Here is a 27,677-nt window from a genome sequence, read left to right as displayed (position 1 = left end):
TTGCCTTTGCCAGGTGCATACTACCATCTTTGGTCAGGCTGGGCATCATGACTTAAGTTGTGTTGTTGCTGCAGACGCAGTGCAGTCGAGCACCAAGGTTTTCCACAGTCATCGCCTGCCGATTGTACTGTGCTTCCATCAGGCTTTCCCAGCTCTGCAGATGTCATCAACTGTGGCCTCCCACATACATTGCTGTGTGGGTAGAATGTTGTCACTGGCACAACTGTGTGCTTGTGAATACCTGTGTCAGAAGGCCAACAACGTTCTCTCCGACTACAGATCCATGCTTTTAATGATTAAAGATCTGTTATAACTAAGGATTCTTTAATGGCAGTTTGTCATATAATATCAATAACCACTGCACGTGCAGCCCATGTCCAGGCAGGGTAAAGTCACTCCATACTGAAGTGCCTTCAGCCAATACACCAGCCACTGTAGTGATAACATTAGAAGCCCACAGTAGGTTCATCTGCAAAGGAAAGCGTATTTACGTCTTAGCATAAAATCAGCGACCACCCACGCCCCGCCCCCCTCACTATAGTAACATCACTTGTCTAACTTATACCTACCGCAAAATGACCAGAATTCCAAAGCACTTTAAATAATTCACCAAAATATTAATAACTGCTGGTATCATAACTATGAGCGCCAACTCCAGTCACAGTTCCATGTAAGCAAGCAGATATCATTAAATCCTAATCTTACACCACTCTAAACGGAGTTGATAATAATTACAATTAACACAGCATGGCCTATTAGACACAGCAGTGCTTGTAACATTCTCTGGCAGGGTACCCACTAAATTAGATTGACTCTAGGCTAGCACACACACAACTACCAATCCATTCTGTGAAAGTCATACATAATAGCAGTCTCCATTCGTGCAATATTTGCAGTGCTAGTTTTAGGTGATTCACCCTGTGTACAACATATAATTGGTTACGTTCGCACAAGAGAGGAAATTGTAGTGAACTATATAAAATAATTCAGAAGCCTGATGTAAAAAAGAGAATGATTTCGTAAATATGAGCCTGTGTCACGTGTGTTCTTAAATACGGAAGTTATTATTAACCACTATTGAGAACATATTTATGAGTCTTCATTGACACTGTTTTGCATGTCGCAATTTACGATACTTTTGGGTTCCAGTCTTTGGTTTTGCTACTATGATTCATCTGTGTGTTTTTTTTTGTTTTTTTTTTTTTTTTTGCAGAGTACAGACTCGACTGCAGTGCTTAGGTGCGCGCTCTACCTTCCAATGCCGGGTAGCCAAGTGTTTCTATATTGCTGGGCCGCACACAGTGTAACCGAGCAGGTGAGTACGCTTTTGAGAAATGACAACGGAAATCTAAAACCATCAATATCAATAATTTCTTAAGAAACGTATTCATTTTAGCTCATCATTATACAAATACTATTTGTAAGAAATTCGTAAGTTTTATTACAGCCATGTCTAATTGTATTTACATGAGGTGTTGTAACACACCACCCTGTGTCTCATTACATTCTCGTTACCTTCACAGTAATAACCGCCCGATTATGTCGAACATGACGCTATTCAGTTTCAACTATACCTCTTCCCCCCCCCCCCTTCGCCCCCACCCAACAAAATAATTTTATAAAGTTGAAGTCATATTACACACTTGCTGCACAACAGGCCCTTCTGAACCAATCCAAAATTTCCCAAGTCTTAAGTTAAATACACCACTAGCATTGAAATATTCTTGAAGTACATCAAGCCCCAAGAAACTGTTGCCACGGACACCAGTTCGTGGTGTGCCGAGTAAGTCTGAAAGTGTGGTGCGCAAGAAAGAATTATAAGTTGCTCACCGTTGACCATGACGGCAGAGCTTTATGTTCTTGGTGCTTATTACAAACTCTTCTGGCACACATTCTGGTGGAAAATCTTCGTTGGTCAGATGAAATTCGCTTTACAGCTATACTCCGCAAGTGAAATTAAAATCTGTCGTGAAATTTTCTTCCGATACCAATACAATTTCCCCATTTTCCTATTCTTTTCGAGAGTGGTACGACGGCTGAACGATTGTCGATAAGTTTCTGTAATTGCTCTCGTTTCATTAAATCTCCTGTCAGGATCAGTTCGTGGCACTTAAGTGGGCGGCTGCAATATCATGTCAGACTTTAGTTGGAACGAAGTTTCTCGGAATCGTTTACGTGATTCGCTATGCTACTATTGTAGCGTCTGACATTACAGTTTGATGAGTATCTCCGTAAAGAACTCGTATTTATTAAATGAAATATCGAGGAGACATACCAGTCTTCTCAGGTTCAGAATCTTCAGTTTGTCCTTTATTAGTCCTACCTGCTGTTGTAGTTGTGATCTTCAGTCCTGAGACTGGTTTGATACAGCTCTCCATGCTACTCTATCCTGTGCAAGCTTCCTCATTTCCCTGTACCTACTGCAAATCTATATCCTTCTGAATCTGCTTAGTGTATTCATGTCTTGGTCTCCATCTAAGATTTGTACCCTCCACGCTGCCCTCCAATACTAAATTGGTGAGCCCTTGATGCCTCAGAAAATGTCGTACGAACGGATCCCTTCTTCTAGTCAAGTTGTGCCACATGCTCCTCTTCTCCCCAATTCTATTCAGTACCTCCTCATTAGTTATGTGATATGCCCATCAAGTCTTACCTACTAAAAGTCTCAAAAAGATGGTGTCCCTCGAGAAACGTTAGAGCGAGTGTTTTGAAGGACACGTCTTTTGTTCACGAATTAAATTCACTGAGAATTCATCGGATGACGCACAGACGAATACCTGTTTTCCCTAGAATTAATTTTATGCAGTCTTTCCACTTCATGGCATTTTAGACTGTTTAGTTGTGGATCTTTTGTGTTTGTTACTGATTCAAGTGATTAAGTTTCCCAAATGTAATCGGACTGTACTGGCTCTTTCCATCTAGTTATGTGCAACATGCTACGTATACGCAGGCTGTTTGCTGATTGTTCTACGTAGATAGAACGGATGAGCGAAGAGACCAACGCTGTTTACAGTTAGACCGCGTATTCAGCACTGGACCTCAATGCGAACTTCACTGTTATGCAGAATTTAAATTTCACGTGTTGTGTCACTGCCAAATAACATACCTCTATTACACTATAAAATACAGGTTCAGAAGTGGAATTAAAATACAAGGTGAAAGGATATCAATGATACGATTCGCTGATGACATTGCTATCCTGAGTGAAAGTGAAGAAGATTAAATGATCTGCTGAACGGAATGAACAGTCTAATGAGTACACAGTATGGTTTGAGAGTAAATCGGAGAAAGACGAAGGTAATGAGAAGTAGTAGAAATGAGAACAGCGAGAAACTTAACATCAGGACTGATGGTCACGAAGTCAATGAAGTAAAGGAATTCTGCTACCTACGCAGTAAAATAACCAATGACGGACGCAGCAAGGACGACATGAAAAGCAGACTCGTTATGTCAAGAAAGGCATTTCTGGCCAAGAGAAGTCTACTAATATCAAATACCGGCCTTAATTTGAGGAAGAAATTTCTGAGGATGTACGTCTGGAGTACAGCATTGTATGGTAGTGAAACATGGACTGCGGGAAAACCGGAACAGAAGAGAATCGAAGCATTTGAGATGTGGTGATATAGACGAATGTTGAAAATTAGGTGGACTGATAAGATAAGGAATGAGGTGGTTCTACGCAGAATCGGAGAGGAAAGGAATATGTGGAAAACACTGATAAGGAGAAGGGACAGGATGATAGGACATCTGCTAAGACGTGAGGGAATGACTTCCATGGTACTAGAGGGAGCTGTAGAGGGCAAAAACTGTAGAGGAAGACAGAGATTGTAATACGTCAAGCAAATAATTGAGGACGTTGGTTGCAAGTGCTACTCTGAGATGAAGAGGTTAGCACAGGAAAGGAATTCGTGGCGGGTACCGTATGTACAAGGAACTGGTGCAGTATTGTACGGAAGGTAACTGAAGGTAACCCCCAATGACACAAATATAAATGATACTTTTATTCAAAGACAGCAATTACATTGAACTCAATGCAGTTGATGATGGTCCCTTCGACAACAATGAAGGCGGAATACAACGGACGTAAATGCGTGCTGTGCAATATATCTCTTACGCTGGCCACTAGGTTGGCGACGAGTTGCCGGCTGTTGTGGCCGAGCGGTTCTAGAGGCTTCCGTCCGGAACCCCGCTGCTGCTACTGTCGGAGGTTCGAATTCTGCCTCAGGCATGTAAGTGTGTGATGTCCTTAGGTCAGTTAGGTTTAAGTAGTTCTAAGTTCTAGATGACCGATGACCTCAGATGTTAAGTCCCATAGTGCTCAGAGCCATTTGAACCATTTGGTAAGGAGTTCTTGTGGAAGGGCGTTCCATTCCACCACCAGCTGGGATGAAAACTGCTGGACGGTAGTTGGTCCATGTGTATGTGCTGCAGTTAAACATAATCTCGATGGGATTAAAGTCGACGGAACGGACAGGGCAGTCCATTTGCCTAATGCGCTCTCGTTCCAAGAGCTCCCCCACCGGCGCTGTCCGATGAGGTCGTGGATTGTCTTCCATAAAAATAAAGTGAGACCGAATGCACCTATGAAAAGACACACAGGGCGTAAGAGTACAATGTTGTCCGGTGCGTGTACCACAATCAAGAATTTGGAAGTCAGTACAACGCATGCAACCTGATGCCATCCCACAACAGAACTCCTGAACCACAAAGACTGTCATGTTAGACAATGTTCCTCGGTACATTATGTGTTCCCACCATTCGCCACAGCAGTTACGCCGAGCAGTGTTGAACATGATAGAGTTGGTGGTTCAGCTGTTATCGTGTGGGAAGCCAGAAATTTGCATTGGTGTACTGATCCCAAATCTTTGACAAGATAAGCTCATCGGTAAAAGTTATCGTGACAATGTATCGCTTCACCAAGTTCGTTTTTCCAGTGATGCATTCGGCCCTGACTTAATTTCTGTAGATGTCGAGGCATGTACGCATCGAACAGCGTAAGTTCAGGACATTCGGCGCATGGACTGGCCTGTCCGCTCTCCTGAATTGAATTCCATAGAACATGTATATTATGCTTTGTGGAGACGTACTGATGCACTTTCACATGCACCACACCCATGTAGCTGGAGTCAACTACGCTACTGTAGGAATGGAATGATCTGCCATACGAACTCGTTACCAACCTTGTGGTCAGCGTAAGAACACTTTGCAAAGCATGCATTGCTGACTGTGGCAGTAGCACACAGTATTAAAAACCATGCCCCTCCTTTTCTGTGTCCATGGGACCATAACGAACCACGTTGACTTCAGTGGAATTATTATGATTTACATTCGTGCCACTACGTATTTCTTTCGGTTAAAATCTGTTCTCTACTGTAACAGTACTTTTTATATAGGGCACAAGTTTCATCGAGCTGGGGCAGTTGCCTTACAACTGCCGCTGCCGGACCCAAGCCCGGGTAAAGGAGGAGGGTTGGACAAGAGACGAACAACCCAATCTTGTAAAAAAAAACTCTTTGTTACGAAACACAGACTTGCCTCGGAATGGAGGCTTTTTGTGGAAGCAGCGGGTGGTCTGCAGGACCTGTGATTGCTGGATATCTATCTATCTATTTTTGTTACTTAGCAGTAACACATCGTGCGAACGCTACTTTCGTCCATAAGTTTCGGACACCAGCGTGTTTTTGTGTTGCTGGTTGATGTAATGTCATGGTAGAAGGTCTGACAAAACATTTGTGAGATGTTTTAGAAATACAGCTTGTGTAGAAAGAGCATCATAATAAAATTTCAGTTATGGGGACAAACTGTTAGAGATGTTGGGAGTATTGAAATCTGTTATGGCATGATAGGTCCTGCCACATTCAGACTAGTACCCGTTGAATAAGATTATTTATTTTTGACATTTGCCATATTTTAGCTCGCACCTAATTTCTTACTGTGACTGTTAGTTCAGGTGTATTGCATCTCGAAGTCTGATGGCAGTGGGATGCAGAATGGATCATTCTTGAGAAAAGCGTAGATAATAATCCATTAGAAAAAGAAAGCCTTTCTTGGACGACACGTGTGGCGGAGAACCTCGAATAATAGAACTATGGTGTCATTTGGTAGGTTCAAAGACTATACAGGTCTAATTCATGGCAACAGTAAGGGCTTTGAGAAACAATGTAGCTGGTAGGTCAGTATTGTGGTATCTCTCACATGACCTTACCACCTCCCTACACGAGTCGCAATTGTAAGCTAGAGAATGTAGCAACGATGTATACAAGAGTCCCGCTTCATATAGCAGTCTAGACAATTATCACGCGAACGGAGAGTCCTCTCTGGCCTCAATAAGGTGTAGCAGCAATGAGACTGGCGATAAAGTTAACATCAAAATATGGGACCACAAAGAAACGGGGTGAAGAAACTCTGTTATCTTAGAGCAGAGGTTCCCAAACTTTTGTTTGTCACGCCCCCCTTCTGCCGAAAAGAAAACTTCCGTGCCACCCCCACCCCCCACACCTCCCCCAAAAAATAGAGATTTTTATTAATTATCAAGAAACTAATGAAAACTTTTTGATGCTGACGTCATGTAACATGGTGGGTGCTTAATGTATCGAGTCGCAGTTATGCTTCATCAGTGTAGTCTAGTGATTATAAGCCACTCCTAAAGCAAAGAAAGTCCTTGTTAAACAAGGAAAAATAGTTGCGACCTTTGCAGATTAGTGGATGAGGGCCATTATTTTAAGTTGAGTGTAGCTTATTACTTTCACTCATTATCAAAAATAGTCACTCAGTCACGCATTTAACGAACATCACTGATTTGTACGCCTATAGCTCTCCACATTGTCATTGCGCATAGGTTGGCATTTATGTCAACGGCGACAGTTACAGAACGGCGACGAAGGCCCAGTTCCCAGAGCCAGACAGAAAATAAGAAATAAGTTTTACGAAACAATTTATCAGACTACAGAGAACTTTAAAAAATATGAATATAACGAATTCCTTACCTTGATTACATTCCCTTGCTGCACACCATTTCTTCACCAGTATACGATTTTAGGACTTCTCTTCGCTTGCCATATCTAAGATAAACTTTCGCTGTGTCTTCATTTAGAAGAAATACTATTATTAGTTGAAATAAACATACAACAATTAACGTCAGAATCCATAAGGATCACACGCAGTATTTATATTTAAATCAGATTCACTATGTTTATTTTATATTCTCTTTCCTTCGAAATAGTTTTTTTGTAATTTTACAATATTACCTACATGTAAGTTTAGTTATGAGGAAAACAAGAAGATCTCTTATAATGTGACGTATTTATTATAAAAATATTATTTCCACACACGTATGGCAAGAAACAAACAAATAAATCAATGTAAAGGATGAGGTTGCATATTTTTTACAAGATTTTGAATTCTTGGATGATTAGTAGAAACTGCGCAACGTTAATCGTTGGCAATACTGAGTTTGCTTCTAAACTTGTTGTTTATCGCCACTATCTCTGAAAATGCTCTTTAGCACAAATAAGTGCTTGAAAATGGTAAACATAGTTTCAGTGCTTGTTCTGCTGGGATACACCGTTAGATATTTCATCCAAAATAAAGGCTTATCCATCTTCTCAAAGTCATGTTTCGCTGCTGAATCATTTTTAATTTCTAAGACTTCCTCTTGTAGTCTGTCTGGCAACACATCCACGTCAACGTGAAATGGATCCATCGCTAACCTATAATAAATTTTATCATCACAACTGTTATGGAAGTATCGTCTGAATTAATCAATGAGGTTCTGCAAATGGTTCGATATTTTACTCTTAGTATCAGTATCCTTAAAATCATTTTGAAATCGGACTTTTTCCAGGATTCCAAACAATTTGGGTAAGCAGGAATAATTGCAGGCTAAAATTTTACGTTTCCATAGTTGCAACTTATAAGTAAACGCTTTGATGGCATCCCGATGAAAAGTTATGTTTGACTCTCCACCTTGTAATTTCAAATTCAAGGTGTTTAAAGATTCGAAAATATCTGACAGATAAGGCAACGCAACACGAACACCGGGCATTCTAAGTTACATATACAATTCGGTTCGTTTGTTATTTTCCAATAACTGCATTACTTGTCTCGAAGTTCAAATAATCTTCCTAGCATATTTCCTTTTGAGAGCCAGCGTACTTCTGTATGAAATAAGTGTTTTATACTCTGCTCTCAAGTATTCACAAAGAGCCGTAAATAACCTGGAATTTAACGCACTCTTTTTAATACGATTCACGATTTTTATGCGCAGTTTCAAGACATCATTGAGTTCCTTTGGAAGTGTCTTAGCTGCCAATGCTTGACGGTGTAATACACAGTGGATAGCAGTAACAGTAGGGTTGTTTTCTCTGACCATCTGCATGAATCGTGAGCGACATCCAAGCACTGATGGGTCGCCGTCTGTGCATAGGCCTATCAGTTTCTGCCTTGATAACTCATTTTTACAAAATAATTCAGAGACGGCTGCCATTATATGAATTTTAGTAATTTTGAGAGTTTCTGTCTGTGACATTCTAAACGTGATCTTCAAAAGCTGTATGTTCTAGGATAGTTTATTGAGGTAGGATTGCGGGAAGTGGGATGCCAAACAATTGCATTTAGCACCATAATCTATCATTAATACCTGCACATTCATTTTTATTAAAATATCGATATTAAAAAGAAATTTTAGATTTATACCGCTAACTCCACCCGCGTCCCCCTTGAAACATCATCACGCCCCCTCCCCCTCCCCCAGGGGGCGCCTTCCCCAGTTTGAGAACCCATGTCTTAAAGGGAAAGTAACACACCACACATGGAGAAGCGACATAAAAAGCACACTAGACAGGCTGTTGGCCAAAGGCTGTCTACTGGTATGAGACATCGGCCTTATTCCGTGAAAGAAATTTCCGAGAAAGGACGTTAAGAGGCCATTGTGTGTCGAAGTTAATAATAGACTGTGACAGAACCGGAAAGGAGGATAATCCAAGCAATTTACATGTGGTGATATAAAAGGACGTCTAAAATTAGGTGGACTTGTAACATGGAAAATGAGGAATCTTTCTGCAGAATCGATGAGGAGAGGAGTATATGCAAGACATATAGAAGAAGGAGGCGCACACAGACAAGACGTATCTTAAGACATCAAGATTTAAAGTTCATGATACTTTAGCTGTACGGGGTAAAAGTATAGGGGAAGACGGAGATTGGAATATATCCAATATATATTCGAGAAGCGTAGTTGAAAAAATGAAAAAACAGCACAGGAGAGAGTCGTCGCGGTCCACATCAAACCCTTCATAATACTGATGACAGCTGAAAAATCATTACGAACAGACATATCTGAAACAGAGCTACACATTTAAAGTGAATAGATGTTGTAATGGACCCAAACGATGAAAAACAACAAGGGTATAATAATCTCTGTCAAACATTTCTCCACCAGTTGACATATCTGTCACAGTTAAGTACTAAAAACTAGTTCGTGTAAGTTAACAAAACAAAGAAACTAGGTACGGAAACTGAGACTTGAAAAGTCTGCAAAGTATTATAGTGTGGTGAACAAACCCTAATGTGGCTATGAAAATAGGATACTATAGTATTATGTTGCTTTTCGCCTTAATATCGTAGAAGTCTCGTACAACAACTATTTTAGTAGATGTGAGAAAATGATGGTACAGCACTCTTATTTTGCCGTTGGTTACACATCACTTCAAAGTATAACATCTAAATTAAAAAAAACTAGATTACAATACTGACGATGTTAATTGCTCTAACCACGATAAGGGTGGAGGTGCAAGGTGTATATGTGATCAAAGGACTCCATCATTCCTGATGGTATGTAACATCATCACGTAATCACACTGCGCATTTAACACTGTGCTATGTCAAACTTTCGACGCCTGTGTGCCTGAGAATGTAAAGAAGTATATTATTACTCGGGCAACCATGATCTGGCCTTGCCCATCCTACGTTTACTGTCACCATGTGGCCAGGGAAAGTATGGAAACATCGCAGTCATGAACGCCCTACAACTATGCAGCTGGGTGTTAAACAGTTTTTCATGGAAAGCACCAAGAAAAAAGACGGCATTGCTGACTGCGAGACCCTGAAAAGTTATTCGCTCATCAGATAGCAAGTTTTCGTTCCCCGCACGTAACTAAGCCTTTACTTCGCTACGTATGAGTGTTTCGTTCAGCTTTAGTGTTAGATTTATATTATTCATGAATATCAAGGACAGGGAAGAAGATGAAAGCCTGTGTGAGCAAAAAGATTTCTCCTTTAGAACATTTCTAATAGTGTCATTATGGTCATCTAGCTTAACATCATTACTCGACAGAATGACGATGGGGAACCTGCTCCAGAGTTGGAGCACGCGCCACTAATTCGCGCTGCAGTCACGGAATTCAAGATAGGAAATTAAAAAAAGCAAAGATGACACAATTCAGAATGGCGGAAGAAACTAAATAGTACAAACAGGAAATTCACAAAAAAAGAAGCACAGAATGATGGAAGTAGCTCGTTTGATCAAGCGGCCATTATGCCCCCTTGTACAAAAGTGAGTGGATGATCTGAATTTTGCTCCATGTTCACAAGTATTCGATTACTTATCAAAAATACTTAAAGTTATCGACAATATGGCAGCAATTTCAAGTCTATATTATTTATCAAAACTATCTAAGCTTTATCTGAATTTACTATCAATTGATGCCAAGTTCAAATGTTTCGATAATTTATCGTAAATGCTTAAATATAATGACAATACTGGTGAACCTGGTGCCTGTGATCTAACTTCTAAGTTGAGCATCACGATCTTTGTTCGATCTCTGAACCACAGTTGGTGTATGGCTCCAAAGAGTTCCAAATTAAATGCTTCAGCGTCCAAATGGTCTGAATTATTTATGAAAAATTGGAGCCCGCACAAACACAATATTTACGTCTAGCATCACTATCTTAGTTCTACCTCTAAAATATCAGTCATACTGATGCCTGAAAAATTGCTGTCGACTCTTAAATTAATTGCCTCAGGTCAAAATTTTTCTATAACACTACAAAATAAACATGACTAAAACTGTAATAGGCAGACTATGGACACTTGTCCATTTTAGGATTAAGAAACATGACCAGGCCTATAATTACACAAAATACGCGTTGGCTTAAATGCTACGTTAAGCGGGAAGGCAGTTTTACTGGAAGAGTGTTATTAATGTGTAAGTCATACTTAACGTTTCAAACATGGCTAGTCTCTTATATTAGAGTCACAATTCTATTCTCACGTGCAAATTTCCTAAAATTTTTAAATATGTTGACACTTTGATTTGAGGCCTAGTAACGTTGTTTTAGGAGTGATACAAAAATCTACCTACCATCACATTGGTTCCCAGAACCCTTGAAGATAGACGTTGACTGTGGATATTGCATCACAGACACAGTCCCTCTCACTGTCAGCAATGTCACTGAACAAGCCGAAAGATGTAAACAACCCTGCATGAGCAGCGCCTGTTAGACGGAGGGGGTCCGACAGCCGATCAGTTCCAATCATTCCACCAGGAAGTAGGTACACGGCTCGTGTTGTCTGTAGTTCAAATATGCCTAGACGGTCATCGATCGCGTTCGCATTGTTACTTTCTGTCAGGAAGGGCTCTCAACAAGGGAAGTGTCCGGGCATCTCGGAGTGAACCAAAGCGATGTTATTCAGACATGGAGGAGATAACAGAGAGACAGGAACTGTCGATGACATGCCCCGCTCAGTCCGCCCAAGGGCTACTACTGCAGTGGATGACCGCTACCTACGGATTACGCCTCGAGGAACCCTGACTGCAATGCACCGTGTTGAATGATGCTTTTCGTGCAGCCACTGGACGTCGTGTTACGACGTACATGGCGAGCCGTAACGGATGTACAATACGTGAATGCCATCCTCAGACCGATAGCGTAACGATATCGACAGCATAGTGGCGAGGCGTTCGTCTTCATGGACGACAATTCGCGCCTCTATCGTGCACATTTTGTGAATGACGTGCTACGGGATAACGACATCGCTCGACTAGAGCGGTCAGCATGTTCTCCAGAACCGTGTCGAAGATGCCTGGGATATATTGAAAAGTGCTGTTTATGGACTACATGACCTACCAACCACTCTGAGGGATCTACGCTGAATCGTCGTCGTTGACAAGTGGGACATACTGGACCAACAGTGCCTTGATGAACCTGTGAATAGTATGACACGACGAATACAGGCAGAGGACGTACTACTGGGTTTTAGCGGTACCGGTGTACAGCAACCTGGACCACCACCTCTGAAGGTCTCGGTGTATGGTGGTAGGACGTGCAATGTGTGGTTTTAATGAGCAATAAAAAGTGTGGAAATGATATTTGTGTTGATCTCTAGTCCAAATTTTTTTACAGGTTCTGGAACTCTCGGAACCGAGGTGATACAAAACGTTTTTTGATGTGTTAGAGGCTTTTCAGTAAGGCTTCACCTCACCAAGCACTATTGAAGGTGAAGAAGGTAACGCATTATGATCTACACTAGAAAAATATATTCTATTTGACTGACTGCCTAATTTAGCTTTTTTTAAATTATTACTTTGAGTCTACTCCTACGTGAAGCTATATTCCACCGGTGGCATGCAAAAGATCTTTCGAGAAAGACTGCGATATTTTGGAAGCAGGATCAGAACTATGGGAGCGAGGGTCTCTAAAATTTGTACAGACTGTGTTTCCTTCCTTTTCCATAATCAATTGCTAATATACATGGTTCATAGCGATGACTGCATTTCCTAAGAAGCATGCCAATACGGTAGCACAAAAATGGTGAATAATTGGTTGCACACATCACTGATACTCTAATTTAATCGGAGCACAGATTTACGTCTGATATGATGAAACATCTGTGCCAACTGCTTCGCATTCAGAAACCTTGAACAAGTCCTACGCATCCTCCAGCAAACTAGAGGACGGAGAGGATTCATCGTCGAATTCCAAGATGTTAAGCTGTTATATGAACGGTAATGACGACAACTGGAATGTGTGCATTCATATATGCGCGTGACGTACAATTCTAAAGCGCATACAGCCACTCGTCTTCAAAAAAAAATGGTTCAAATGGCTCTGAGCACTATGGGACTTAACATCTGAGGTCATCAGTCCCCTAGAACTTAGAACTACTTAAACCTAACTAACCTAAGGACATCACACACATCCATGCCCTAGGCAGGATTCGAACCTGCGACCGTAGCAGCCGCGCGGTTCCAGACTGAAGCGCCTAGAACCGCATGGCCACTGCGCCCGGCCACTCGTCTTCAACTGCATTAGGTGGTACACGGCAGGAAAAGCCCTTGGATTCCAAATTGATGAAACGAAAGCTTGGAACCAACGGCGAATCCGGAAAAAAATATTCAGATGGTCGCAAGACTTTTGCAGAAAGTGAGACGAGCAAACACAAAGATCTGAAATTCAAGGAAGGACGGAGCAACGTGTGGGGAGTTTGTCACATTAGAGAATTGGCCATTTGTTTTGGTAACAAAGCCCAAAGCAATACACACGTAAGAAGGTAACGAAGAAACTGTTAACTCGGCTGCAGGGACCATACCAAGTTATGGAAATGACCTCACCTGTCAACGTTAAGATTTATATACTGACGAGAACTTCGATTATTCTCCTCATGTTATCGCCTTTAGTGCGGGATTCTGAGTCTAAAAGGCTTCATAAATGACGTTCTGGTAATTATTAACGTGCACACAGAACGTCGTACGCACTTAGACAGCGTGTATAGATTGGGTAATGACCTAAATTTTTAGAGTATTTATGAATGTTAAGTCACGCACTGACTGTCTTTGTCCACTTTGTCGGGTGTTATTGAGAGTTTAGTTATTTTCGTTACATATGGTGTATTTCTAACCGAAATGCTAAATACAGATTTTCACACATATAGCTCCAAAGCTATTTCCATATTGAAATACTTCCATAAAAACCTTCAACCCCTGTTTCAGTCCTTTAAGGGCTGAATTTGGAAAAAAAAACACTGGAACATACATTTTTAATTTTTAACCGAGTAGTCGGATACCATATTTGATAGATGTAGCTTTAAAATGGTTCACTAGATCCTTAATAACGATTTATTAAAAAAAATTCTGACTACTATTTCACTCTCCTAGGGCTGAATTTCTAAAAATGCTGAAACATTACAACTGAGAAACGAAATACCAATTTTCCTAGTTCTAGTATTAAAATTGCTCTAATGGCCACATATTTAAAAAAAAAAAAATCTCTTCATCTCCCACCTTAATGGTGGAATTTCGAGAAATCTCTTCGTAGACGATGCCTGCTGTACAAGATTAATACCCTTTCCAAATTTACTCTTAAAATGTTTAAGGAAAGGGAATATTTTCGTAAAAATTCTCATACTCGATTTCACTCAATTAGGGGTTCAGTTTCCAAAAATACTGAAACTCGTAATTTTTTATTCCAACGGAGAAGTCAATTACCAGTTTGTATAGATTTAGCTTCAAAATTGCTTTCATAATTAGGTATTCCCTTAAACTTTTCTTCCCTTGTTTCATCCCCTTAGGGTTGTATTCCCGAAAACACCGAAACACATTCTCTTTTTAAATTTCTAACCGAGAGGCGAAATACTGATTTTGATAGATGTTGGTTTAAAAATTGTTTAGTAGTTGTTTAAGAATGCTATATTCCAATAAACGTTTTCATCTACTGTTTAGCTCCTTTGTGGGTTAAATCTCACAAAATGCTTCAACATAAAAATTTTTGTTTCTGACCGACAGGCCAAATACCAATATTTGTAATTATCGTTTCATACTGGCCTTAATAGATACATATTTTCAAAAAACGTTTCGTCCTCTATTTCACCCTCTGTTAGAGGTGGAATTTCGAAAACTACCTTCCTGCATATTGCATACTCTATGACATCAACAAACTCTTCCAAGTTCTGGTTTCTATAGTTTGCTGTTGATGACGGGCGATGATGAGTCAAATAGTCCAGACATTTCCCATTATACTGATTAGGTCACTGTTGATGGAGACGGAAGAATAGACCTAAGAGACGAGTTGTGAAAATAGATAAACTGTGGATGTTGGCAGAAAACCTGTAGTCACACTCGAGGAAACATAAATATTATATTTTTAATTCAGCACAAGTGATGATTCCTCACCATGTCAGTACGGAGAAACTACCTTAAGGTGTGTTTGTGTCTGTAGGCGGAGGCGGTGTCGCTGGCAGCATACAGCTGCTCCTGGGTGGGGACGGCCAGACGCATCAAGCAGTCGCTCAGGATCATCATCAGCCGCGCCCAGAAGCCGCTGGTCCTCACAGCCGGGCACATCTACCCCATTGACAGGGAAGCCTTCGTCTCGGTCAGTGCAGAGAGGCTTATCATGCTAGCTTAGACGCCACTACTTCATGCAACATAATAAACCGGAGATATTGCTACGGTATTTTTCTGAATTTAAATTGCCATGAGGTTAAGGTCTAACTAAAACATACTGACTCATTGCTTTCCCGATCTCAGTACATATTCGTGAATTTTACTCTGATGCTTTTGCGTATGTATTACGATAGCACATTGCACAAGGTCACTCCCTAGCAGGAGTGTAAGGTATTAGTCCTAAGGTGAAACACAGTTATGCACAAAATCATGTTAGATCCCTTAATCGGACAGATAGGTTAGAAAATTCAAAAAGGGAAATGGATAGGTTAATGTTAGATATAGTGGGAATTAATGAAGTTCGGTGACAAGAGGAACAAGAATTTTGGCCAGGTGAATACAGGGTTATAAATACAAAATCAAATACCAGTAACGCAGGAGTAGGTTTATTAATGAATAAAAAAATAGGAGTGTGGATAAGCTACTACAAACAGCATAGTGAACGCCAAGATAGACACGAATCCCGCGCCTACCACAGTAGTGCAAGTTTATATACTAACTAGCTTCGCAGATGACGAAGAGATTGATGAAACGTATGATTAGATAAAAGAAATTATTCAGATACTGAAGGGGCATGAAAATTTAATAGTCATGGGTGACCAGAATTCAATAGCAGGAAAAGGAAGTGAAGGAAACGTAGTAGGTGAATATGGAATAAGGGTAAGAAATAAAGAGCAAGCCGCCTGGTAGAATCATCTACTGAGCTTAACTTAATGATAGCTAACACTTGGTTCAAGAATAATGAAAGAAGGTTGTATACATAAAGAGGCCTGGAGGTACTGGATGGCTTCAGACAGATTATATACTGGTAATACAGAGATTTAGGAACCAGGCTTTAAGTTGTAAGACATTTCCGGAGCCAGATGTGGACACTGACCACAGTCTATTGGTTACGAACTGTTGATTAAACATGAAGAGCTGGCCGACGTGGCCGAGCAGTTCTAGGCGCTACAGTCTGGAACCGCACCACAGCTATGGTCGCAGGTTCCAATCCTGCCTCGAGCATGGATGTGTGTGATGTCTTTAGGTTAGTAAGTTTTAAGTAGCTCTTAGTTCTAGGGGACTGATGACCTCAGAAATTAAGTCCCATAGAGCTCAGAGCCATTTGATCCATTTGAACTAAACTGCAAAGAGGTGGCGTTTTAAGGAGATGGGACCTGGACAAACTGAAAGAACCAAAAGTTGCAGAAAATTTCTGAGATGGCCTTAGGTAACGATTGATCAGATCTGAGGAAAGAAATACAGTAGAAGAAGAATGTGTTGCTCTGAGAGATGAAATAGTGAAGGCACCAGAGGATCAAGTAGATAAAATGACGAGGGCTAGTAGAAATCATTGGGTAACAGAAGATATACTGAATTTAACAGATGACAGGAGAACATATAAAAATGCACTAAATGAAGCAGGCAAAAAGGAATACAACGTCTCAAAACTGAGATACATAGGAAGTGAAAAATGGCTAAGCAGTGATGGCTAAAGGACAAATGTATGAATGTAGAGGCAGATCACACTGGGGGTAAGATAGATACTGCGAACAGGAAAATTAGAGAGACCTTTGGAGAAAAGAGAACCACTTGCATGAATATCAAGAGCTCAGATGGAGAAACCAGTTCTAAGAAAAGAAGGGAAAGCAGAAAAGTGGACGGACTATATAGAGGGTCTATACAAGGGCGATGAAAACGAGGACATTATTATGGAAATGGAAGAGGATGTAGATGAAGATGAAATGGGAGACATGATAGTGCGTGAAGAGTTTGCCAGGGCACTGAAAGACCTAAGGTGAAACAAGACCCCGCGAGTAGACATCATTCAATTAGAGCTACTGACAGCCTTGGGAGAGCCAGTCCTGACAAAACTCTACCATCGGGTGAGCCAGATGTATGAGACAGGCGAAATACTCTCAGATTTCAAGAAGAATATAATAATTGGAATCTCATAGAAAGCAAGTGTTGACAGATGTGAAAATTACCGAACTATCAGTTTAACAAGTCACAGCTGCAAAATACTAAGGCGATACTTTACAGATGAATGGAAAAACTGGTAGAGGCCGACCTCGGGGAAGATCAGTTTTTGATTCCATAGAAATGTTGGAACACGTGAGACAGTACTGACCCTATGACTTACCTTAGTAGATAGATGGAGGAAAGGCTAACCCAAGTTTCTACCATTTGTAGACTTAGAGAAAGCGTTTGACAATGTTGACTGGAATACTCTCTTTCAAATTGTGAAGGTGACGGGGGTAAAATACAGGGGGCGAAAGGCTGTTTACAGTTTGTACAGAAACCAGACGGCACATATAAGAGTCTAAGGGCATGGAAGGAAAGCAGTGGTTGCGAAGGGAGTGAGACAGGGTTGCATCCTATCCCCTATATTATTCAATCTGTATATTGAGCAAGCAGTAAAGGAAACAATAGAAAAATTCGCAACAGGAATTAAAATCCATGGGGAAGAAACAAGAACTTCGATGTTCGCCGATGACATTGTAATTCTATCAGAGACACCAAAGGACCTGGAAGAGCAGTTGAACGACTGGGCAGTGTCTTGAAATGAGGATATAAGATGAACATCAACAAAAGAAAAACGAGGATAATGGAATGAAGTCGAATTACGTCGGATGATGCTGAGGAAATTAGATTAGGAAATGGGACACTTAAAGTAGTAGATGTGTTTTGGTATTTGGGGAGCAAAACAACTGATGAAGGTCGAAGTAGAGATGGCATAAAATGTAGACTGACTATGGCAAGAAAAGTGTTTCTGGAAAAGAGAAATTTGTTAACATCGAGTATAGATTTAAGTGTCAAGATGGCGTTTCTGAAAGTATTTGTATGAAGTGTAGCCATATATGGAAGTGAAACATGGACGATAAATAGTTTGGGCAAGAAGAGAATACATGCTTTCGAAATGTGGTGCTACAGAAGAATGCTGAAGATTGGATGGGTAGATCACATAAGTAATGAGGAGGTATTGAATGGAAATGGGGTGAACTGAAATTTTTGTCACACCTTGACAAGAAAAAGGGATCGGTTGGTAGGACAAGTTCTAAGGCATCAAGGAATCACCAATTTTGTATTGGAGGGCAGCGTGGAGGGTAAAAATCGTACAGGGAGACCAAAAGGTGAATACACTAAACAGATTCTGAAGGATGTAGGTTGCAGTAGGTACTGGGAGAAGAAGAAGCTTGCACAAGATAGAGTAGCATGGAGAGCTGTATCAAACCAGTCTCTGGGCTGAAGACCACAACAGCAACAAAGTTACTTAAATGGCAGAAATTTTTCGCTGGTATTTAATTTTTATTTTCTATTAAGCACAAACGCCACAGTTAGTCAAACGACAAGTGACGAGAAATGTTTCTAACTGTCTGATCTGAGCTTCCTCTGGAAAACATAGTCTACTACATTCTCATGGTAGCGTATACATGATATCTTGACACTGTACTCACTAATATTACTCTGAGTTTGTAAGTAACACATAATATTCAACTGGTACGACACTGGAACATAAGGACAAGCCTTGTCACTGAACAAAAGTACGTATAATACATCAGTACAGTTTTGAGAACCTATTTCGAAGGTCTGATAAAATCTGTTAAGCCTTGAGATTCTATTTTAAATTTAAATGAAATATAGGCTAGGAAGTATTAACTTTGGAAGTTAAGTAAAGCAATCAATTTCATTATTAATTTACTTTAATAATTAAATTAATACTAAAGGAAAATTACCTTAACTTACTGATTGTCAGGATTTGTATACTAGGAGATATGACTTAATTGGAAGTTTCATGTAAAATACATGAAAATGAAACCTAGTCTACGAATCATGGAGTGAGAAAAAGGAACACAGACATCTGTACCATAACCGCAACGGCATTGGGAGTTAAACTGTGGAGAGGCGAACTGATACATGTTTAATTAAGAAAGGCAGCACTCTATTCGCTTGTTGCATGGGCAACAGTGTGGATGATTTATTGACATGGCCTTACAACATTAGCCAACATGGCCTTGTTTTGTTGGTACTGGGAAGCAATGAAAGCAAAGGGAAGTTACAGCTGTTATATTTCCTGAGGGCATAGAGCTCTACTGCGTGGTACAGTGATAAAATATTCCATAGGTGACTAATACAAAATGCCAGTACTTAAGCTTGAGCCTTTCTGGCATTGAGTTTCTCGTTTGCTCGAAATTACTATGTAAGTGGATTTCGTGTGCTGTACTTTGTCGAATTGCTTAGAAACGTCCGCACCCCTTTTGAACACTGTAGTTGAAGTTTTATCCATTAGTCAAAGCTTCAAACCAAAGAAGCCTCAGAACCACAACAGCCATATGAATACGAAAAGATCGCATAAAAGAAGGAGCCTCAGTTCTGAATTTGTGGACGACACAGCTGCTCCACAATTAAAAGTAATGGGTCAGGAAAATCAGATATCGGGAATGTCCAGATGAAGCTCAATATGCTCGACTATAGAGGAAGACATAGTCAGATAAAGAGAATCAATTATTGGTTTTTCTGCTGAGATACTTAATAAAATAGTGTTAGCACTCGAAATGAATTTCGTACACTCAACAGAATAGTCCATATTTACTACGGAAAAGTCTTTCAATGTGTATAGATACACGTCTACGTGCTTTTGTTACTATTTTAGATTATCTGTGGTTGTATGTTTGTTCTAAATAGTTATTGGCTTTGCATAGAAAATCATTTGCTACACAGTCTGTGTTCAGTAGGGCTGTAGTCCAAATGGCTACGGACTGTGTGCTCATAGATTTGTACTAACAGCAGAACACTTCTTGTCGTCTCATAATGCATATTTATCTTACAGCTGGTGAATGCATCCTATTCGTACTACGCATTGTTGGGTCAAATGAGTAAACGCTAGACACAAACTCTTTGCAGCTGAATCGTCGATGATTACTGATTTCTGCAGCTTTCAATAAAATCGCACCGTCTTTCCAAAATTTCGTACACAAATGTCGGACTTAGATTAAATTTTCTGGTGTTATGAACAGCAAAAAAAATTAACTGTTAATGCAACATTAATTAAAAAGACATTAATGACTTGAAAGTAAATCCACTTATGTTCTGAGGTGAAGTATGTAAACTGCAGAATGTAATAGAGCGTTTTGTAGAAACGTTGCCAACATCACACTATTTTTTCTATTTGTAATAGATATCTACAGAGGAATTATTGAAATAGAAAAAAATTATAAAATTGCTGGACTGGTAACTTATTTTTTCTATGCACAATTTTTGCAATGCAAGTGTTGAATTTTTCTCTTGAAAAAGAAGTTCCTGTTTCTTTGAACTGAAATAATTTATGGTGGTTACACACAAAGACAATCCTATCGAAGATTTTGTTGAAACAAGAAAAAGAAAGCCTTTGCACCAGAGAGATGAAGCGATATAATTATGCACCCTGATAAAATGTAGTACCATCGAATTAATCATTTTACTTTTATCTGATAGTAAATGTTTATTGTTTTTATAGAAATGAAATCTGTACTCCAAATGCTGTCATATTAATTTGCAGGGCTCTCTAATACTGAAATGTTCTTTCCACTACTGTATGTAATATACAAAATTCCACCTTTTGAGCAATATTAATTGTGTTAAGAGATCAATTGTTGTTACTGAAAAAGGACTGAAAATTTATTATCAGTCGTTGAGAAATATTTTGTGCACATTTGTAAAGTAGTACTATGTATTGCCAACCTCATTTACTGCCATGATTTAACATGAATATAAATATAATTCTGGTTACAAGTGATTTACATTTGCAACTATTTTGGACATTTGATTAATCATCTTTTACAGCAAAACATAAGGCTCAAGGGCTTGCACAAGTGATTTTATTTGCTCACTGTAATTACAATATGAAATGAAATTAGATTATCTTACTTAGATTGATAAATATTCATCAGCTGTTAAAACAGGGGAATGAGTACCATGCACTTATTTTACAAATAAAGTGTTACTCTGCACTCGCTTTTGTAATCTTGCAAATGAAATGAGCTGGGCTGTGCAAATAAAAAAAATTTTTTGAATTTTTGCTTGGTGTATTAAAACTAACTTATTTGAATTTATTTTAAGAACAAAATAGTATCATTATTCTCGTGAAATGATCCTGTTGAGTGGAACACACGATTTTTATTTTTACTATCAGAATAATAATTTGTGCTGTACTTTTTTCATAAATACACTGCTGGAAATTGAAATAAGAACACCGTGAATTCATTGTCCCAGGAAGGGGAAACTTTACTGACACATTCCTGGGGTCAGATACATCACATGATCACACTGACAGAACCACAGGCACATAGACACAGGCAACAGAGCATGCACAATGTCGGCACTAGTACAGTGTATATCGCCCTTTCGCAGCAATGCAGGCTGCTGTTCTCCCATGGAGACGATCGTAGAGATGCGCGATGTAGTCCTGTGGAACGGCTTGCCATGCCATTTCCACCTGGCGCCTCAGTTGGACCAGCGTTCGTGCTGGACGCGTAGACCACGTGGGACGACGCTTCATCCAGTCTCAAACATGCTCAATGGGGGACAGATCCGGAGATCTTGCTGGCCAGGGTAGTTGACTTACACCTTCTAGAGCACGTTGGGTGGCACGGGATACATGCGGACGTGCATTGTCCTGTTGGAACAGCAAGTTCCCTTGCCGGTCTAGGAATGGTAGAACGATGGGTTCGATGACGGTTTGTATGTACCGTGCACTATTCAGTGTCCCCTCGACGATCACCAGAGGTGTACGGCCAGTGTAGGAGATCGCTCCCCACACCATGATGCCGGGTGTTGGCCCTGTGTGCCTCGGTCGTATGCAGTCCTGATTGTGGCGCTCACCTGCACGGCGCCAAACACGCATACGACCATCATTGGCACCAAGGCAGAAGCGACTCTCATCGCTGAAGACGACACGTCTCTATTCGTCCCTCCATTCACGCCTGTCGCTACACCACTGCAGGCGGGCTGCAGGATGTTGGGGCGTGAGCGGAAGACGGCCTAACGGTGTGCGGGACCGTAGCCCAGCTTCATGGAGACGGTTGCGAATGGTCCTCGCCGATACCCCAGGAGCAACAGTGTCCCTAATTTGCTGGGAAGTGGCGGTGCGTTCCCCTACGGCACTACGTAGAATCCCACGGTCTTGGCGTGCATCCGTGCGTCGCTGCGGTCCGGTCCCAGGTCGACGGGCACGTGCACCTTCCGCCGACCACTGGCGACAACATCGATGTACTGTAGAGACCTTACGCTCCACGTGTTGAGCAATTCGGCGGTACGTCCACCCGGCCTCCCGCATGCCCACTATACGCCCTCGCTCAAAGTCCGTCAACTGCACATACGGCTCACGTCCACGCTGTCGCGGCATGCTACCAGTGTTAAAGACTGCGATGGAGCTCCGTATGCCACGGCAAACTGGCTGACACTGACGGCGGCGGTGCACAAATGCTGCGCAGCTAGCGCCATTCGACGGCCAACACCGCGGTTCCTGGTGTGTCCGCTGTGCCGTGCGTGTGATCATTGCTTGTACAGCCCTCTCGCAGTGTCCGGAGCAAGTATGGTGGGTCTGACACACCGGTGTCAATGTGTTCTTTTTTCCATTTCCAGGACTGAATTTAGTAACCTCACAACATCTAATTGCGCCGTTTCGTATAGTGCACTAAATTACTTACAATCTTTTAGTTATGCTCGACATTCATATTTATAGTCGGCATTTAGTTATATCAAGAGTGCCCTGTTTCTTAGATGAATGGTATGCTCCCATGGACAAATCCGTTTGCTGAACATTTACAAATTCCTATGGGACATACTGACTCAAACTTAATGAATGAAACATTTTTTGCACCATTCGCAGAATTAATTAACACATGTAAGATTAACGATAAAATTCATAAAAATTTGTTTTTCACTTTGTAAACTACTAGTTTCGAATTAACAATTAATTAACAAGACATAAGAACAAGAGATGTGTCAGTTTGGATTTAAAATTGCTTACTTCCTGTCAGACATTTTTGGTTGTTGGGCTGACGAGAATACTGCTTGTAGCCACACATTCAACAACTACCTCACTCATTTAAAGTAACAATGTAATGAAAAGGAAATTTGCTACTCACCAAGTAGAGGAGATACTGAGTCGCTGATAGGCACAAGAAAAAGAGTTTCATAAATAAAGCCTTTGGCCATTAAGTCCTTTGTCAAAATTAGACTACACACACACACACACACACACACACACACACACAAGCAAACGCAACTCACACACACACACGACTACAGTCACAGGCAACTGTAGTCACAGTGAGTGCAGCAGCACCGGTCATTTACTCATTTTACCACTGCAGGTCGTCTCTTTTCGTGTTCTAGCTGCGGAGACTGTTATTCTTGGAGATGGATAAGGTATGTCGAAATTTTAACCCCTTTAATAGTTGTTTAGCCTAACATAAGCTTAACCAGAGTGGTCTGATGTGTTTCTTATACTATAGAGTTTAATGAGAAAGCAACCAACTGACTGAATTATCACATCGTGGTTGATTATGGGCATGATAAATAATCAAAGCTAACTTCCAGCTCTGGTTCATCGGCTACACAAAAGAAGGGTAGAGAAAATAATGTGTAGTGTGACATGAATGACGGCGCAATTAGAGTAAAATTTCCTAGAAAGAACTTGAAAGAAAGGTGGCCATGTTAACATTGAGCAGCCCAAATCAAGAGAAATTAGTAGTCAGACATTGTACAGCAACATTCGCAGTAGCTGGCTTACTATGAGTGATCCAAATGACCCACTAAATGCATACATAGTAACATCTATGTAGGTTCTATGTAATTAATGAAGATCTTATCCAGTATGCTATGTTCCATGGAAGACCGCAATAGACCCCGACGCATGTTACAACTGGGCTTAGCTACCTTACACAACTCGTACTGAAAGACCAGTTTTGTAACGTCTTTGTACAGTCCCTTTCAAGTAAGGCGTTCCTTAGTTTTTTTTAGCCGTCTTAGTGAAACCCGAATGGCCGTCACACAAAGACTGATGGAAATGACTGAAAACAACTGGTATCAGTTGTATTACGTTCCTATTCATGCTTCAGATTTTTAAATAATATAGCAATCTCGATTAAGACCGCAGCCTCTCCTGCTCATAGCTCCTGTCATGGTCATGAGAGATAGGAGGCTGTTACTGAAACATACTACCCAGCACATCCAATATCAGAATCCGCGAGTTTGCTCAACTCCTAAGTTAAAAACCGATATGCGTTCCCCGCATTTGCCAGTGCGAGTGGCTTTCCTAGACTTAGCAAGAACCCAGCCCAGTGTCCGATTATCCATTTTGAGATCAAAGATATTGTGCTCGTGGTAAAACCTAAGCTCTTCAAGCGCAAAGATAATAACTAAGGCCTGCAGCTAGCAGACCGAGTGTTCAGATTCCGCTAGGTGTCGTGAAGCATACGGAAACGGCTTTCGTCTGCCTTCCTTTTCTTGAAGTAACAAGGCGACAAGGCCACTAGTAGATACGTGTGTCTAGACCACAAAATCCTGAGTAAGTCCGGAATGGACAAAAAAGATACGCAAGCTAAAATTCTGTTTAGGGAACCAACAGCTGCCTAGTGAACGAGAGTCCCACAGAAAACTTCACCCACTCGGCACAGGCTGATGAGGGCTGTGGCAACCTGAGCAACGTTCGGGACGAACTTATGAGAAAAAATGGCCATCCCGATATACCATACCACATATTTTTAATCCTTAAGTGGTCGTAGGTATCTTTCTTTCCACTTCGGTGAAAGTATACTCTGCTGCTGGAAAGAATGTGCCCAAGAGAGGAAACTTCGTTAGAGCTAAACTGAACTTGTAAAGTATGACAGCCAAGTTCGCTTCCGTAAGTTGGCGAAAAAACTATATGATCAAGACGTTCATCAACGGTTTTGCTATGTATGACTAGATCATCAAGGCAGTCGCAAGGATAGCACAGTTTCAAATCCCCCAAAACTACATCTACAACGTAGACCGCACAGCGGCTCCAGAGGCCAAGCCAAATGGAACACGATTAAATTAAAAGTGATTGTAGTGCGTACAGATTGCCACAGCTGGTTCACTCTCTTCCGCCAACAGAATCTGGTAATAAGCTTGGTTTAAACTGATGACACTAAAATATCGAACCACAGAAAACCAAGAAATTCAGACAACGGTACTGATTCCAAAACAATTTTCTGAATAGAGACGCGACAGTCCACCACTGGGTGAAAATCAGCCCCAACTGATTTACGACCTAAGAAAAAGAGAGACCTAATCACACCACCCACCAGAAGCTGGTCAACTGACTTCTGGTCGACTATCGTCTGCAGCGCACCCATCTGGGTAGACGACAAACGATGAGGGGTTTGCTTAGCATTCATGTGATCAGTTAATGGAATACTGAATTTTATTCCTTACACCAAGTTTGACTGTAATTAGAGGTATCCATACAGCTAGTTTTCCCTGAATGATTTCGAATGATCTTATTCCCACACTATTAACTGCACAAAACATTTGCAATGTCTTACGTTGACAGAAAGGAATCTTGCTCTATTGTTTGTTATCCAGGGCCCTAGAAACAATGGAGACTCCGCCCCTGCCGCAGTCGCAGTGGTCCACGACCCCACGACGACTACCGCAGTCCACTCACCGCTCCGCCGGCCCAGACCAAACCACTCTTTCAGAGTTATTGTGCGGTTCTTCATCTGGTGCCCACCACACCCCACACTCCCCCCGGAAAACGTCTCACATCAGACGAGTGTAAACCCTATGTTTGCATGGTAGAGTAATGGTGGTGTACCCGTACGTGGAGAACTTGTTTGCGCCGCAATCGCTGACACAGTGTAGCTGAGACGGAATAAGGGGAACCAGCCAGCATTCGCCGAGGCAGATGGAAAACCACGTAAAAACCTTCCACAGACTGACCGGTTCACTGGACCTCGACACAGGTCCGCCTGGTGGATTCATGCCGAGGACCAGGCGCTCCTTCCGAATCCGGAAGGCCGTGCGTGGGACCGAACGGCTGGATGGGCGGCCTAAGGAATCTTAACTTCGCCTTTGATTTTAAAGAAATAATTCTTATAAAAATAATTGAAAAGGCACGCTGTTTTGTTTAAAAATTCACTGCCCACAACTACTTGGGTACTTAGCCCTTTAACAGTTAGGAAAAGGAGGGGGCATGAAAAACTCCTCACTTTTTTATTTCAGCCAACCTTGCCTGATTACCGATGACAAACTACCATTCGCCACAAAGGACCTTTTCTTATCATAAGGTGACGTCCCATATCTTCCCATACCTCGATACCGAAGGGAATAACCACTGTCTAACAAGGAAAGCGAACTGCTGGAAGAAACCAAGGCACAGACTGGTTCGGAATTCAAAATTGAACATACAGAAGGTAACGAAATATCATGCAACGCACGAGTTTTCTGACACCGAATCGGTGGTTTCTTTTGAGTCAGATGCCACGCTGCTATGGATGTGGGCAGTTCCTAGCCAAGTGAGCGCTTTTACGGTCATGAAAACACCATATCATCAAGTCGTTTTCGTACAGACACGGGAGACACCGTATTTCCCCAAATTTCTTGTCGCTCCTCTCGTAGCTGTGAGTTACATTTCTGATCCACAAACTTAACATTTTATGTTGCAAATACAGCGTTTGATAAAGCAGCATAAGACGTCGATCTATCAGAAAGGACAATATTGATCCTGTGGGCACATTCCTTCAAGAATATTACGTACTGTTTCCGTCTCTGGTAATTTGGCACACAGTGCTTGTCCAGCTACCCGAATCCTTTCAACGCATTTGTCTAAACACTTTTCAGAACCTTCTACCCTAAATAAGTATTCACTGATCATGTCTTCTCTCATACGGATCCCTACCTTTTGCTGCAAAATATTCTTTCGAAAAAAAATAGAGGACTAGTATTTTTAACAGTTTCAGTCACTAATTAATTGACTCCAACAGTTAACGGATACACAATTTGTGACGCTAAATTAGGCGACAGCTGTATAACGACAGCCTGCTCTTCTACTGCGACTATGAAGACCTGAACCTTCCTAATATCTCCACAATTGCCTAAAGAAAGATTTTGACAATAGCCAATTATTGACAGTAAGCTTTTCGGTAATTTAGAATAACTTTGCCAAATTTTATTTACTAGTTATCGCCCTTTGAAACTGCGCCTTGACTTAATTGCGTAATATCAGCCTAATTTCCGCTAGATAATTTA

General features: G+C 41.0%; 1 protein-coding gene across 1 annotated transcript in view; it reads left to right on the top strand.

Moving 5' to 3' along the window:
• LOC126284486 (odorant receptor Or2-like) overlaps nucleotides 1-21,477 on the top strand; it is a 42,395-nt gene extending 20,918 nt beyond the window's left edge. The window contains exons 3-5 of the mRNA XM_049983446.1: nucleotides 1,214-1,315; nucleotides 15,214-15,369; nucleotides 20,251-21,477. Coding sequence (XP_049839403.1) covers nucleotides 1,214-1,315; nucleotides 15,214-15,369; nucleotides 20,251-20,307 — 315 coding nt within the window. The 3' untranslated portion in view covers nucleotides 20,308-21,477. The remainder of the gene's footprint in view (nucleotides 1-1,213; nucleotides 1,316-15,213; nucleotides 15,370-20,250) is intronic.
• Nucleotides 21,478-27,677: the final 6,200 nt, after the last annotated feature.

Source organism: Schistocerca gregaria, chromosome 8, assembly GCF_023897955.1.
Source record: "Schistocerca gregaria isolate iqSchGreg1 chromosome 8, iqSchGreg1.2, whole genome shotgun sequence".
NCBI classification, from domain to species: Eukaryota; Metazoa; Arthropoda; class Insecta; order Orthoptera; family Acrididae; genus Schistocerca; species Schistocerca gregaria.
Note: the sequence above shows the minus strand (reverse complement) of the source record. Positions and strands in the feature narration are given on the sequence as shown.